Below are 16,382 nucleotides of genomic sequence, written 5' to 3'. Positions count from 1 at the left end.
TTGCAGGATACAAGGTCAACATATAAAAATGCACAATACTTGTAAATACTAGAAATAAACTGGAAATTGAAATTTTTAAAAATACCACTTATTATAACATCATCAAAACCCACGAAATCCTCAGGGACAAATCTAACAGAATATGTGCAAGGTCTGCACAATGAAAAATAAACACATCATATGTCTATACACACACACCAAAGAAAGGTACTTGACGTTCTGCAGTCCAGGAAGACTAAGGTATATTCAGAGGAATTCTGTACATTATGCAATCCTTGGAAATAGTATCTCTCGACCACCACCATGGTCTGTCTCAAAAATATGGCCTCTAATCTATTTTTTTTTTTTTGCGGTACGCAGGCCTCTCACTGTTGTGGCCTCTCCCGTTGCGGAGCACAGGCTCCGGACGCGCAGGTTCAGCGGCCATGGCTCATGGGCCCAGCCGCTCCGCGGCATGTAGGATCTTCCCGGACCGGGGCACGAACCCGTGTCCCCTGCATCGGCAGGCAGACTCTCAACCTCTGCACCACCAGAGAAGCCCTCTAATCTATTATTAATACCAACAAAGCTGGAAGGAATGATTCAGACTCCAGCAAGAACACTCAAATTCTAATAAGAAAAAAAAATGTTTCTAATAGAAAAAAAAAATTCTATAAATAGTCATGAGTGGAGATAAACATCACTTTTGGGACATCATCCCAATATCACGTTTCTTCATTCTGTCAAACCCAACTCTCACCTCAAGCCTGACACTTACAGCATGAATATCTCTCATAGCCTGACAACTACAGCGTGAATATCTCTCATAGCCTGACACCTACAGCATGAATATCTCTCATAGCCTGACACCTACAGCGTGAATATCTCTCATAGCCTGACACCTACAGCGTGAATATCTCTCATAGCCTGACACCTACAGCGTGAATATCTCTCATAGCCTGACACCTACAGCATGAATATCTCTCATAGCCTGCCACCTACAGCATGAATATCTCTCATAGCCTGACACCTACGGCGTGAATATCTCTCATAGCCTGCCACCTACAGCGTGAATATCTCTCATAGCCTGCCACCTACAGCGTGAATATCTCTCATAGCCTGACACTTACAGCGTGAATATCTCTCATAGCCTGACACTTACAGCGTGAATACCTGGTATTATTTCCTTTCTTGCGGATTATGTGTTCTTAAAGAGACACAAGATGCAAAGACATTTCTAAACAGAGAATTCCATGGAAGCAGAAGCTTCTGTATCTTTGTTTACTCCTTAGGTACTCTAGTCACACCTCAATGGTCGATCATATAGGTTTCTGGGAAAATCAGGCTCAATCCAAGGGAGACCCACACCTCCTAGGCTGTCATCACAGCCTCTGAAAGAAAGCACACAATGGGGCTCTCTCATGGTCAGAGAACATCTGGGATACAAGAGACTCTACAGGGTCTATCTTTCCATCACTGAAATGATCACACATACAAATCAGTTTTCTGAACTCTGTACAAGGTGAGAGTGATGGCACGGATGCGGCTGTCCTGCTCGATCCTGTACCACCAGCGGGCAGTGTAGTCTCGTGCGGACAGCTGGGTGATGCTACTTGCCAAATGAAGGCATCCAAGACTTTGACAACACCTTGATGTCTTCTTCCCCTGAGTGCCCAAGGGAATCTCAAACTTCCCCTTGGGTTAGGAGCTGGTCACTGTGCTAGTACCACAGGGAATACGCACTGTACGCCATCTGCCCCTGGCAGCTTCGCGGACACCAGGAAGCCTCTTTGCTTTCCTCTCCTCTAGGAGAGGGGTGGAGTGAAAGCGGTCCTTGCTTATGCTGAGGACTCAACGTTGGCAATTCTGGTGTCATCGGCAGGGCTCATCCTTGTTTATATTTCCGTTGCGAAAAGCAAACGTCCAGCTTATTTAATTTACACTTCGTGCCCCATGACGCAGGGAATTTTATACTCAAGTGCTCACCAAGTTCTGCTTCTTAGTGTAAAATATACTGATGTTTAAGTAATTATGAAATGCACTCTTTCAAATTCACTGATAATCATCAGTGACCAGGTTAAAAAATTAATGAGGATGTGTATCTGGAGTAGTGGCACAGAATACCTAAATGGTGGTGGGGAGAAGCTCACAGAATCATATTATAGCGTTTCCTCTTCTGTTAAAAAGTGATATAATTGGCTTTATTTCAGGAGTACAAATAGAGGGAAGCAGGTGTTTCAACCAACAACCTGTGATCAGGAAAATTCTGGTTTAAAATTCCTTTGACTTTTCGGTTAAACAGTTATCCTCTCAAGGTCCGTGAACAGGTGCCACTAGTGAGCGCCTCACGGAAACTCCAGCCGCAGCCGGCAGGCTTCGACTTGTCGCGAGTCACAGGGCAATGTCGTGGGATCACACGTGGGGAAATCACTGTTTTTAATCAATGGGTCTCAAAGTAAAGCTGCAAAACAGCTGTGACAGGGCTTTTCTCGAGCTGAACTGGGGACCCAACAATTCCACACGCACGGTAAGCGAGAATGGGCTCAATTTCTGAGAATCCCACCAGTAAGAAAGCCTTTGGAACAACACCGTATTAGGACACTCTGTAGCAAATGCCGACAGAGGCAGAGGCTCTACGGCAACCTTGTGTTGGAAGTTTATTAGAACACGATTTCCTCCTCAGTAGGTCTTGTAACTAACGCTACCCCCACCAGGGACTGAAATACATCATCTCAGGAGCTGCCAAAGCCAACAGGGCTTTGTAGGAAGGACCACGTGTCAAACAAAGTAATTTAAGTGAGTGAGAACTAACTACCAGGGCACCACACGAGACATGTTCAAAGTTGTCCATGAGACGCACTCGTTAATCCCGTGCTTTCTTTGGCTAATGCTTTCAAACCATTAACAATATTCTATGTCAAGAAGTTAAAAACGTCAAGAAAAGTAAATTACAAGTTTTCATACTCCAATTCTTTTTGTTGCTGTACATATAGTGAAGAATACGTTATAGAAAGTCTCCAACCTGAGCCCAGCTTCCCTCCTCATCTTCCTGATGTTACGTGGTCAGGGATGCAAAAGAACATAACTATTAGTATTGGCGAGCTTAGCAATGCAAGCAAATTAACTTTGCAGGGGAGGTGCAGCTTAACGGGGTGAAAAGGGTCAGAGAATCAAAGCATCATGCAAAACTCATGCAAAACCAACAATTCCCACGTCTCATGCGAGGAGCGGACTTCCCACGGCAAGCACACCCGGAAGAGGAGAAAACTAGGGCTGGAGGGCTGAACTGAGGGCTCCCCTAAAGAAGACAGCAATTAAGTCTATTTTACATGGAGCGAGTCTACCAACTTTAAGTTCCTGAAAAGAATATAAAATAGGATGAAATACGGATTGTGTTTCACACATTTAACTATTACCTAAAGGAAATACTTGTCCAGAACAATCGAACGTAAGACGACATTTCTGTTTTCCACAGAAAGGCCAAGAACGGCGCCAACCTGAGGTGGGGCTGCCCGGGGAGGGGTGGGGGTTGGGGGTGAGCACGGGGCGGGACTGACCGTCTGGGGCGTGGCCGTGAGCGTCTCCATCTCCTCGTGTGTTAACCAGACATTTCCTGTGGTCTAGGGGCACCCCGTGACCGGCCACATCCAGGGCAAGGGCAGCGGTGACAGAGGGGAAAGGCGGCAGACACGTCAGCCAGGTCAGCCAGGGCACGGGAGGGGAGTGGGTGGGGCAGAGGCCGTCCCCACCCACCTCCCCGTCTGAGATGCCCACAGCGAGACACGGGCGGGCGCTCGGCCCTTCTCCTGGCAGGACCCCGCCTTCTTAAGGAGGACAGCCCTAGAGCTTCTTCCTGTGCCACGCTGACACCTGAGCTACGTGGGATCTAAAGAGCTGTTAAGCCATTGTACTTAAGACGGTCTCACCCAGTCAAAGCACAACAAAGAACAGGACAGAAGTCCAGCTTTGGGCTCTGGGGAGACGCTTCTGAGCAGGCGCCCGCCGGGGACCGGGGCCTCTGTCAGAGGCGGGGCGCGGGGCCGCCAGCGTCCCAGTGACGGCACCGCCGGGCGTCCCCGCAGCCCCAGACGGCTGAGCCCCCGTGGGCAGTGCCCCCGCCTAATGGTGGGCAGGTTCCTCACGGGAGGCCTGTTCGTCTTCACCGTCCATTAAACTCAACTCATAAGACGCTCCCTTTACCGAGATACTTGATAAAAACTGCGGGAAAACCCCCAGCACCTTCATTTCTGAAAAGGCGACTCTGGTGAAACACCTGGGCACAGAGCAGATCAGATACACTGAGATCACGCACACCTGTGCAAGAGGTGAGGACACGGGCTACTGTCATCACCACGATGTTCCCACTGAGAAACAACGGAAGACAAGTGAACAGAAAAGCTTTCACGCTTTTTGTGTAAAGTAACCGTGAGCCCTGAATCAGGCGTCGACCTTCTACTCAGAGGAAGTACGTCTGTGAGCCTTAGTTTCCGCACTGGTTTTTCTCTCCGGAGTAGACAGACTGAAAGCAGAGTGGGAACTGAGCCGGTGTACAGAGTCTGCCCTTGAGAAATGAAGGGCTGGCCCGCCCTGATCTCCCAATTATCATTCACGTTTTCATTACGTTAGTTTTTCACTTTTTCAACTAGGAGGACCCTCTTAAAGGACTTCCAAGGTCTTCCCACGTGGAGCAAAACTGGATGAGCACAAACACTACTTGGAGTACACTTGCAGATTTACGGACTCTTAAAATCCCAGGGTCTACAGCTCCCGAAACGGAGAGCGCCAACAGGCCGAACAGTCAAACGAGGGGACCACTGCTTACAATGCAGCCTGGGGTCTAAGCTTTTTCTCCTTCACTTTCTTTAAATTCGTATTTAAATTTGTGATGGTTACTTTTTTACGTTTTCAAAGACTCCCATTTCTATATCACAATGCCACTGTAGCCAAGCTGTTATAAAAGTATTTAATGACGTATCTTTTAACAGCCCAATTGCTGCAAATTAAAAGTTGTCATGTCTTTGAATGCTAAACCTTTAAACTGGAACACTAGATGTGTCTATAAAGAACTGCAGAAGCAACACGCATAGGGGATGGACTCTTTTTACGGAAACGTACCGTTCTTGACGTAGGAGGGGCTGACGGACTTGTCAGGGACATGATCTCCTGAATCGCCAGCCTCAGCTTCAGCCGGTGCAGAGGGTTGCTGATGCCGATCTCGCGCTGGATCTCCGTGTCCGACAGGGCGGACATGATGGCCCCGCTCTTCACGTTGGCTCGGCAAGCAGCCACGTACCAGGCCGGCATCCCGACCCAGAGCTGAAGACGGGAGACACGGGGGCCAGAAGGTTATGCGTGGCGTACGGACGGGCTCGCACACTCGGCCAGGATTCGGAGAGGGGCATACGCACCTCCAGCCAGACGACAACAGTTGGCCCGTCCCACTGTGCAAAGGGTAAGCCTTGTCTCCGGGCTTCTTCGAGCAATTCATGCCTACAGGTGACAGATGTTCAGACCTTCAGGAGCCACACTACACACAGGCAAAGCGTCCTCTATAAACCCCCAAAGTGTGACGCCACACATCTCATCGCTGTCCTTCAACCTTCTAAACCGTCCACTGAAGGGTAGTTTGGAACACATCACACTGAACTCCTGAGTAACGAGATGCTGAAAGACCCTCGAGGATTCTCTACAGAAGCGTCTCCTTCCAGGATTAAAGAATTACTACCAACTTTAAAAGACCCAGCAGAGTCTTCATATCCAAGGTAGGATATTCAACACAAAACATAATCACTCATCCCTTTCCAAACAAGAAGGACAAATCTGTAGGAAGAGGAAACCATACCTAGGTCTGAACAGAGGAGTCTGCCTCAGAGAGCTTCAGAAATGCTCAACATTTCACAACAAAACACACAGAGAACAACGCAGACCTTTAACACTAACGACGCTCTAATACAGCGAGCAAGGAAAGGGCTGGATTTTGGCTGTTTCTATTCTGCACTGCTATTTAGCTAAGTAGGTATTTGCTAAATTAAGATATTGGGTCATCTTTTTTGGGGGGGGTTATTTAATTTATTTCTTTTGGCTGTGCTGCGCGGTTTGTGGGATCCCAGTTCTCCGATCAAGGATCAAACCTGGGCCCCCTGCAGTGGAAGGGCAGAGTCCTAACCACTGGACCACCACCAGGGAATTCCCGGGTCATCCTCTGGTTTAACCCACAAGCTTCACATCCAGAAAATTTAAATGCCAACAACCTCTACCAGTGCACACAAGGCAGGCCGTGAGCCTATGATACTGATGGCGATGCCAACTAGCCCAGGGCAGCAGGCAGCAAGGAGTCTGGGATCCTTATGGCAGGGCTCCCCAGGCCCCGGGATGTGGGCCGGTGGCGGTCCGTGGCCTGTGAGGAACCGGCCGCGCGGCAGGAGGTGAGCGGCGGGGAGCAGGCAAAGCTGCATCTGCTGCTCTCCGTCGCTCGCACTGCTGCCTGAACCGTCCCCCTGCCTGGCCCCCCCACTCTGCGGAAAAACTGTCTTCCACGAAACCGGTCCCTGGCGCCAAAAAGGTTGGGGACCGCTGCTTCATGGGATCAGAGATGTTCTGTGTGCCTGACTTTAAAATGCCCAAACCATAATGTTAACATCTTTTAAAATGATTTTGTCTACGGATAACATACTCATGTAAGAGGTAACACAAGAAGCTTTATGAACCTTATTGTACTTCTCTGCGTTATGTACTTACAAAACTTTCTGAAAGTCACTAATTAGCTTAAAAATGAAAAGTCTAGGAGAGAAGGTGGGACTGGAGTGGAAAGGACAGGTCCATTTACCTGACTGGACATCCCTGAGTCACTGCGAAATTCCTCGGTTGTTCTTAGTTATTTTTCGGTAATAATTTCTGCAGATCACCCCACGGAATCTTTTATTTCTAAAGATACTTAGTGGCTTTTCTTTCTTTTTCCTTTTTTGGCCACGCTGCACGTCTTGGGGGATCTTAGTCCCCCGACCAGGGACTGAACCCGGCCACCGCAGTGACAGCGTGGAGTCCTAAGCACTGGGCCGCCAGGGAACTGACTCCCTAAAGAAACAGAGCGGCTTTTCATTCTATTCAAGCAGCATTAGACTTAAGACTGTGACGTCTATGTACAATTAAAGCTCGAAGTGTTTCACGTAAAATTTCAAGTAAGTGTTCCTTTAAGTCAACCTTAGGTTTCCTGGGAATAGTAAATACTGTACTATTCAGGAATGATTATACCAGAGAACACAACATGCATCTTAACAGCTCAAGCAGAGTAAAAAACCCAGTAAACTTTTTAAATTAAAACAAAGCTATTCATAAATTAATAACAAGAGCTGAGTCCACATGAGATTGTGACCACCCTGACACAGGACCCCAGCGCTGGAAGGAGTCATGGAGGCAAGAAGGGCCTTGTCGGGCAGAGCAGCCATCAGCGCTGAACTGAATGCTACTTCCTATTCCCTGAAGATGACTCCTCCTCAAAGACAGCAGCTACACCTTATGTAAACATTCACGGGGGCCATACAAGCCTCTGAGCGACGCAAACAAGGCCTGCACAGGCCAGCCGGGGACAGCCTGAGTGTGGTCCCCAGACCGCCAGGCTGGCCAGGAGGGGGCGCGGCAGCACCTGCCAGGCCGGGGGCTTTCAGAACCCTGAGCTCTGAAGGGAGCCAAACAGGTACTGAATCCTTGGCATGTTGCCAGAGGCTTCATTTTTTTAAAATATGCAACAGGTATTCACTGTAGACGAGAAATTCAGGGTTAAAAAGAGCCCACTGATCCCATTACCTGGAGATTGGTGCACACCGTTCTGACTCTTTTCCAGGCAAGAGTCGCTCGCTTTCATAAAAGGCCTTTTCTACTATGGATGTATTTCTGGGATTTTAGAGCTCCGGTCCAGCACCCTGACGACACTGGGATACGGTGACGGTGACGGAGGCAGGACAACGCGGCTGAGAGACGCGGGAAGCCAGCGAGAGGGCGAGGAGGCCCGCGGCCTGGGAGCACGAGCCCCCCTCCTCCCCGAGGTGCCCGTCCCGCGCTGGGGGAAGCACACCTGCAGGCGGGCATCAGCGGCAGGGCCCCCACTCCTGCCCCTCCCGCCAGTGGGGCACAGGAGCAAATCACTGCTGCTCTCCCACTTCATCTAGGAACCCACTTCTGCCTGCTGCCGACACAACCCGCGACTGCTCCGAATGGAATGCCGCGTGCCCTGGGATTCTCTGTTTCTACTCTCTCCTGTTTCCAGTTCTTCTCAACTGGAAACGCTCACGCTCCCCCCAGCAGAGGCCCACCTGCTCCCGCGGCTGCTTTTCTTCGGCGCGCTCGTCCGCACCACAGGGCTCTTGGCTGCCTTACGACCAACTGCTGACATTTTATCTGTTCGAGATCTGGGGACTGCCACGGCACACAGTTTTGTCTCCCTCACTGAACCCCATCATAGACAGTATGAGAAACCAGGGGATGAAAGCAGCTACCTGGAGACTATTTGGGAAGCTATCGATAAGTCCTCTGCCGGAAGCAGAACACCTGGTCTCTGCTAATGGAATATCGGTAACAAAAGGCCAAGAGAAAAAGACTTGAGGACAAAAAATGGTATTTAAAAAACTCCTGAGTGGCAGAATAAAATCTGTTCAGTCCCTCACTTAGGAGCAAATGTGTTTCTTTAAAAAAAAAGAAGTACTGATATCAAGAGCAAAGAAATAAATAAATGTGAAGTAGAGCCTACCAACTCGCCCGTTCACTCACAACGACCACTTTCTAATAATCAACAGAACCGTCTTTTCTTCCTTCTTTACTACAGCTACCAAGATAAACATGACAGGCATTTAGTCCTCAGCTAAGTTAACTGCAAGGGAAGGAGGTATTCCTTCACAGGTCAATCTTCTAGAAAATAAGAAATCTTCCAGTCATTAGCTCCCAAGCCTAAAACACGAGCACTAAGGTGACAGGACTCCAAATGCCTTAAATCTCCCCAAAGCATCCAGCTCTGTTCCGAAGAAGCTGAGCTACGAGCCAGTATCCTGCGGGATGAGGCGTATGCCATCTGCCGGGATCCCGCGGCCCCGAGCCACGGTCCAGAAGCAAACAGAGGACTCGCTCCGTTTCTGCTGGGATTGATTTCCTTCCTCTGCATCGCTCTCTGCTGTCACTGTCTCACTCTCATCTTTGACCTCAGTTTACAGAGAGAACTGGGGACACGGGCTCAAGGGGGCTGCCTCCCCTGAGGGCCAGCTGGGACGAGGTCAGCACCGTGCCCACCCGGCTCGGGCCATGCGTGCGGGGCTACTCGGCTGGGACTTGATCTGCCCCGTCAAGGATCAAATTCTAGACCCCAAGCGGGATTTCTTAAATACCTGCTCTAGTAGTCGACTCATGTGGCACACTTACTAACCTCAGAATCAGAGGCACAGGAGAAAGACCTTCAGAAATACGCTGAATTCTATGGGGAACAGACACCCCTATGAGAGAAAGGTCATGTCATATGTGAATGACAACATGCGTTTTAAATTGGGACAGAAGCACCACGGTCAAGCTATCTTTCGTAACGAGACGGTTGTGTGAGCTGCTGATCAAATACCATACGAGTGGCATCATCCAGACAACAGACAGGGCCTCATTTCTCTGACACTGACACTCTGCACACCCGGCACCTCCTACAAAGGCTCACCGGGCTCCACTTCACCGACGCAGCCGCGCAGGCCGGTGCAGGGCCGGAGAGAGGCCCGGGCGGGAGGACTGCGGTGCCGCTTCCCGTCAAAAGCAGTGCAGCTCCGAGCCTGTAGCTGGCGATGGGCAACGCGGAACGTTTCAGGACACACAGCACAGCAAACCCCACGACTCAGCTTCCCCCGTGAGCGCACGACAGTGTCAACCAAGGGGAGGTGGAAAGACAGCATTTACAGCACCAGGTCCTTATTAACGGGGCCCAGTTCAAACTCCGCTGAGCAAGTGCCCGCACGCGGGGAGCCCGTCGAGAGCCCAGGCCACCGCGACGATGGTCAGGGACGCCGGCTCCCACGACAGCTGCAGCCTCCACGCCCCACCGCGCACACGGGGACCCCGTCGAGAGCCCAGGCCACCGCGACGATGGTCAGGGACGCCGGCTCCCACGACAGCTGCAGCCTCCACGCCCCACCGCGCACGCGGGGAGCCCGTCGAGAGCCCAGGCCACCGCGACGATGGTCAGGGACGCCGGCTCCCACGACAGCTGCAGCCTCCACGCCCCACCGCGCACACGGGGACCCCGTCGAGAGCCCAGGCCACCGCGACGATGGTCAGGGACGCCGGCTCCCACGACAGCTGCAGCCTCCACGCCCCACCGCGCACACGGGGAGCCCGTCTAGAGCCCAGGCCACCGCGACGATGGTCAGGGACGCCGGCTCCCACGACAGCTGCAGCCTCCACGCCCCACCGCGCACACGGGGAGCCCGTCGAGAGCCCAGGCCACCGCGACGATGGTCAGGGACGCCGGCTCCCACGACAGCTGCAGCCTCCACGCCCCACCGCGCACGCGGGGAGCCCGTCGAGAGCCCAGGCCACCGCGACGATGGTCAGGGACGCCGGCTCCCACGACAGCTGCAGCCTCCACGCCCCACCGCGCACACGGGGAGCCCGTCGAGAGCCCAGGCCACCGCGACGATGGTCAGGGACGCCGGCTCCCACGACAGCTGCAGCCTCCACGCCCCACCGCGCACACGGGGAGCCCGTCTAGAGCCCAGGCCACCGCGACGATGGTCAGGGACGCCGGCTCCCACGACAGCTGCAGCCTCCACGCCCCACCGCGCACGCGGGGAGCCCGTCGAGAGCCCAGGCCACCGCGACGATGGTCAGGGACGCCGGCTCCCACGACAGCTGCAGCCTCCACGCCCCACCGCGCACGCGGGGAGCCCGTCGAGAGCCCAGGCCACCGCGACGATGGTCAGGGACGCCGGCTCCCACGACAGCTGCAGCCTCCACGCCCCACCGCGCACACGGGGAGCCCGTCTAGAGCCCAGGCCACCGCGACGATGGTCAGGGACGCCGGCTCCCACGACAGCTGCAGCCTCCACGCCCCACCGCGCACACGGGGAGCCCGTCTAGAGCCCAGGCCACCGCGACGATGGTCAGGGACGCCGGCTCCCACGACAGCTGCAGCCTCCACGCCCCACCGCGCACACGGGGAGCCCGTCGAGAGCCCAGGCCACCGCGACGATGGTCAGGGACGCCGGCTCCCACGACAGCTGCAGCCTCCACGCCCCACCGCGCACGCGGGGAGCCCGTCGAGAGCCCAGGCCACCGCGACGATGGTCAGGGACGCCGGCTCCCACGACAGCTGCAGCCTCCACGCCCCACCGCGCACACGGGGAGCCCGTCGAGAGCCCAGGCCACCGCGACGATGGTCAGGGACGCCGGCTCCCACGACAGCTGCAGCCTCCACGCCCCACCGCGCACGCGGGGAGCCCGTCGAGAGCCCAGGCCACCGCGACGATGGTCAGGGACGCCGGCTCCCACGACAGCTGCAGCCTCCACGCCCCACCGCGCACGCGGGGAGCCCGTCTAGAGCCCAGGCCACCGCGACGATGGTCAGGGACGCCGGCTCCCACGACAGCTGCAGCCTCCACGCCCCACCGCGCACGCGGGGAGCCCGTCTAGAGCCCAGGCCACCGCGACGATGGTCAGGGACGCCGGCTCCCACGACAGCTGCAGCCTCCACGCCCCACCGCGCACGTCCAGCAGTGTGCCTGCCGCGCTCTCTCATGTAGCTTTCATGAAACCTGAAAGTCTCATCTTCACCAAATTTTGAAAATTCTCTAAAAAAGTGGACGCACTGGCTGTGTAAATTCAGCAGTTAAAAGAGCACCTCTGAGATAAATTGGGGCTTGATAAAAAGAAAATATTTCTGACAAGCGTATTTTGATTCTCCCATCGATAATGCCACAAACGTTAAACTATATTCAAACAGTACTTTTTCTGGAAAGCTAAAATATTTTTTTCACATTTATAAGTAAAGCATTCTCCCTGAAGCCAATTGTATCTCTGGTTAACTGACAGAACTAAAATCACCCACTGTAGTCAGAAAACCTTCGGACTCTGCGTTGTTCTCCAAGTCGTCCGTACATGTTAGAACTTGCCGCGCGTGACGATGGAGCAGAGAACAACCTGCTCGTGCACTCTCAGCCATGGTAACACAGAGTCAGAAGTTCAGCCTGAGCACCCGAGCTCCAGGGGAACCTGCCTAGCAGACACACACACACCAGTGCACGGAACTTCATCACATGCCGGGCAAGTAACCCAGCGACGTCTGCCACGTGCAGCCCACCACTCGAGCTTCCTCCTGAGAATTACAAGACAAACGGAGAAAACACAGGGGAAAACTACGTTTGATGCTACGTGAAACACCAACGCTCAGGAGCAGAGGGTGGGAGGGCTGGCGGCACAGCCATAACCCCTCCTGGTCTCTAGCAGCTGAGCGGGAAGATGTCAAGTGAAACGCCCCAGCAGAATCTAGGGCACAGAAGTGTCCTGGCATGACTCCAGAAGGGCAAAAGGCTCTGACGTTAAGTCCCCATAAGCGAACGGCAGTCACCTGAGTTCGGGTACGACACTCTCTACAGTTCAAAGACAGCAACACTCAAATCAGCTTTTGCTGTTGAGTTTCTACAGTTTTCCACTTCCAGGGAACCAGAGACCGAGTATTCCTACGGTGTCGTGAGCAATGACCGGACGGACAGCATTTCCCCCGGAACGCAGTCAGCACTACGCCATGCAAGATAACTGTGATTTCTAAGAAGAGAGCTAAAATGAGGCAGATTTCGCAAAAGAAAAACCAACAGGCAACTTGAGGGGCTAAAGGCAAACTGGCCTCTAGTGGAGAGGGTCCCCGTGGGCTCAAGCGTGGTCCCGGGCTCAGGGCCTGCAGGCCCCGGATTCCAGACCAGCGTTGGTTTCTCAAGGTGCCTGACAGTGGCCAGATGACCTTCCCCATCGTCAGATTTATCACAGAGCCCACCCAGCTTCCCCCGTCTCAAGGGCCAGTATTACCATCTTATCACCACCTTCCCCACTCTCAGGTTCGTGCTCACCCGAGACTACAAAACGTTCCATCTTATTTCCCACTTGTCAGTTCACTGGGACAGTCTCCGCCTATCCAGGTCATCTACTTAGCGCTCGTTTGGGATGTGGTCACCCGACACACAAATCGTCCTGGGTCAGAAAACGTCTCTGGACCCAGAGACACATGCACACGCTATGTGCCTCTGTGCCTGACCCTGGGGCATCACAACGCCCGAGCTCCTTTGTAGAAAACCATCCCTACTGTTATTGCCTATTTTCAGAAATCAGCACAACTCAGAATTAAAATTTAATAAGATTGCAAAACTGAGAGTCTGTTTAAGGTAAAAATACAAAATCTACCAGAGGAGGGAAAAAAAGGGCAACATGGTAAGTGACAACTTCCTGACTGATGGCTAGTGTGAGCCGCAAATGCCAAGGCCCCGTAGTGGCTGCAGTCACACGTGCGTCTTCCCCTGTGCCGGCACTGTTTAAGGAGCCTCGTGGACGTATACGTAGACGTATCTGTACAGCTAATGCTCATAAAGGCCCCATGGGGTATGTACTACTATGACTCGCATCTCACAGATGAGAAAACTGAAGCACAGGAAAGCCAAGCTTCCCAACGCCCCAAAGCTGGCTTGTGCAGGAGCCGGCATTCAGATACGAAGGCTCCGTGGCTGCGCACGACTCAGCCATGACACGTCCTCGCCAGAGAACTCTCCAGAGGGGACTAGGAGCCCACGTGAGAGGCCTCCCCGAATTCACAGGTGTTCTAAGTCCTCCGGGAAGCACAGTTTAATAAAGGCTTTGGGCTAAGCTTTCAGAAGATCGTATATCTACAGAGCTGGATATCACATTTAATCAATAAACATTAGTTAAGCATCAGGAACAACTGAAAACTATTCAGTGAGATCGACAAAAAACAAAAACCTTACTTTTTTTGCAGTTTACGATTTTTTTCAGCCTGTCCTCCCAATTTGCTGAGTCCCAAGGCATCTTGAGATGAGTTTTCCGTCTCTGAAATGACAGCTACGAGGAAGCAGAGTGGTCGAAATACGGAGAGAAAATCAACACGGCCGAGTTAGGGTCTGTGTAGCGGGTGGAGGGGTTTCTACAGGGAGAGTGAGGAGATTCTAAGGGTGAACTTTCCGACCAGGCGGCCCACGCGCACACACGCACACACGCACACGAAAACGCTCAAGAGGCAGGAAGGCTGACGCCTGGGAGACGCTGAGCTGCTCAAGGCAGGCGGACATAGTTACCCGTGCTCTCTGGGCCATGTGTGGACCCACTGGGGAAACAGACCCGGGAGAACACCCAGCTCGTGTGAGAGGAAGCACGCGGTGGCGACGGGGCGGCGGAGGGGTGCGCAGAGGTGCGCGTGCAGCCCCCTGCCCACTCCGAACACTGAAGGGTCGGCTGGAAACCACCCACCTTGTCCCAGCGACTCCTTGCCCAGGGCCCCAGGCCGGCCCTTCTCTTTCTTGCCGAACAAGCGGCCGATAGAGGACTTGATGCCCTTCTTCTTGGGGGCTTTGTGCAGCGAGTCCTGGCTGCTGCTGCTACTGCTGGGGTTGCTCGCGGGGCCGTCCTGTGAGCCTGTCGAGCTTTGGGGACAGAAAGTGACCTTTAACGGGTGGCCTCGCGCAACCACACCCCCTACAACGCTCGCTCCCCCCACCACACGGCAGACGGGACTCCTCGCGGACCGCGGCGCGCACAAGAGGTGCAGGCTCCCCACCACGGACAGCTGCTCCCGAGAGGCCGGGACTCTCTGACGTGAGCTCTCCTCCGAAGAGGGAGGGGCCCAACTCTAGACCACCCAGTGCAGAGGGTGCTCCGAGCCCCTCAAGGTAATGGCCTGGCAGGTGCAGACACCCCCGGGGCCGGGGCAGGAGAGCGATGGTCACCGTGCCGGGGCGCTGGAGAGATGACCACACGTGCCCTGCATCGAGTGCTGCCTGGCTCCGGACAGGAGCTCAGCAGGTGGTGGTCTGAACAAGGCCAGCGTCACAGAACTACAACTGACAGTCTCCTGAGAGGAGGCACTCGGGGAGCATGGAAAGATGGGGTGGGACACCTCACAGCTCGGAAAGGACAAGAACGCATCCGAGAGCCACGCAGTGTCCTACAGAGGAGTAACGCTCAGAAACAGCCCGCGCCGGGCGGAGGCTCCAGCCAGAATAGGAAGAAAGTTCCCAAAGGAGTTAATCTGTAGAATCTGCAGAAACGAGGTGTTTCTAAAATTGCTGATATCTCTTAACTCTTTCCTTGCCAAGCTGACTCTGTCCAAACAGAAGGTACCCCCTGCCGGATTTCACTACAGTGCCCAGAGCAGGGGTCGGCACCCTAAGTCTATCACTTCAACAAACAGGCTGAACTGAGTGGTATTTCTTTAAAATCATCATTCTGACTTGTTTTTCAAGAGAAGACGAACAGATTTCCTGAAAGTGGAAGGAGGAGAGCAGGGCCCTTACTTGCGTGCGTCCCTGATGTCCTCGTGGCTGGCTGTGTGCAGCGCCCCTGTGTGCAGCCGGTCCAGCCGAAGGGATCGTGGGGACGAGGGGGGTGAGGTTTCACATTTGATGGTTGTCTTGTCATCTCGTACCTCGTCTCGGGAAGCCGGCAGCTGAGGGATTGAGGTAAGTGTCAAATTAGGCGACAACAGACTGTGACGGATAAAGGAAATCACGGAGGCTCTACATCATAACCAGAAACTTATTTGAAAACCTATTAGCTATGCTTTCTGCCAGTACAAAAAGGCTTGATCTAGCCTAATGCCATCTTAAAGGGCTGTCTTGTTCATGAGAAGCAAGGCTGTCAGCAGAGGGAGCCGGCCTGCACCCGCATGAGCGCGGAGACCTGGACAGCGGCCTCCCGTGGCCTGCCGTCCCTAGAATCCAGGCCACCCGGACAGCCCCGCAGGGGCAGCAGAGAGCTGAGCCCCGCCTGAAGCCACCACCATAAACCACGCATGGCATTAACCACCGCGATGAAGAGGACCCCGAGGAAGAGGACGGCTGTGTTTATCTCCTGATGCCATTCAACAGAAACACTAGCACGGGGAAGAAACCTCTCAGGCAAACCTGTCCAGACCTTTCTGTTTGAGAGGAAAAAAGAAATAGCTTGTTCTAGGTCTTCATCAAAAGACGATCTCTTCCAGACTCCCAGCTTTTTGGCTTATAATGGGATGTGAGTATGGGAAGCAGGGTGGTGGTTAGGGTGTGGGGAACAGATTAACCCCTTCAGGGTCCAGGCAGATCTCCTTATAAATTTGGGTTTGTGGTTAAGCCAGGTTAGATTTTACGAAACATGCACGGCAAGCATTTGTAGAAACAATGAGACTTGAGCAA

General features: G+C 53.4%; 1 protein-coding gene across 1 annotated transcript in view; it reads right to left on the bottom strand.

Moving 5' to 3' along the window:
- The window catches only part of PPFIA1 (PTPRF interacting protein alpha 1), an 89,660-nt gene that overhangs the window by 11,209 nt on the left and 62,069 nt on the right, over positions 1-16,382 (bottom strand). The window contains exons 17-21 of the mRNA XM_082844956.1: positions 15,507-15,658; positions 14,464-14,636; positions 13,965-14,058; positions 5,388-5,469; positions 5,095-5,295 (exon numbers count right to left, since the gene is read on the bottom strand). Coding sequence (XP_082701082.1) covers positions 5,095-5,295; positions 5,388-5,469; positions 13,965-14,058; positions 14,464-14,636; positions 15,507-15,658 — 702 coding nt within the window. The remainder of the gene's footprint in view (positions 1-5,094; positions 5,296-5,387; positions 5,470-13,964; positions 14,059-14,463; positions 14,637-15,506; positions 15,659-16,382) is intronic.

This window comes from Leucopleurus acutus (genome assembly GCF_964270905.1).
Source record: "Leucopleurus acutus genome assembly, chromosome: 8".
Classification (NCBI taxonomy): Eukaryota; Metazoa; Chordata; class Mammalia; order Artiodactyla; family Delphinidae; genus Leucopleurus; species Leucopleurus acutus.
The sequence above is the reverse complement of the archived record's forward strand: the minus strand, read 5'-3'. Positions and strand labels throughout refer to the sequence as shown.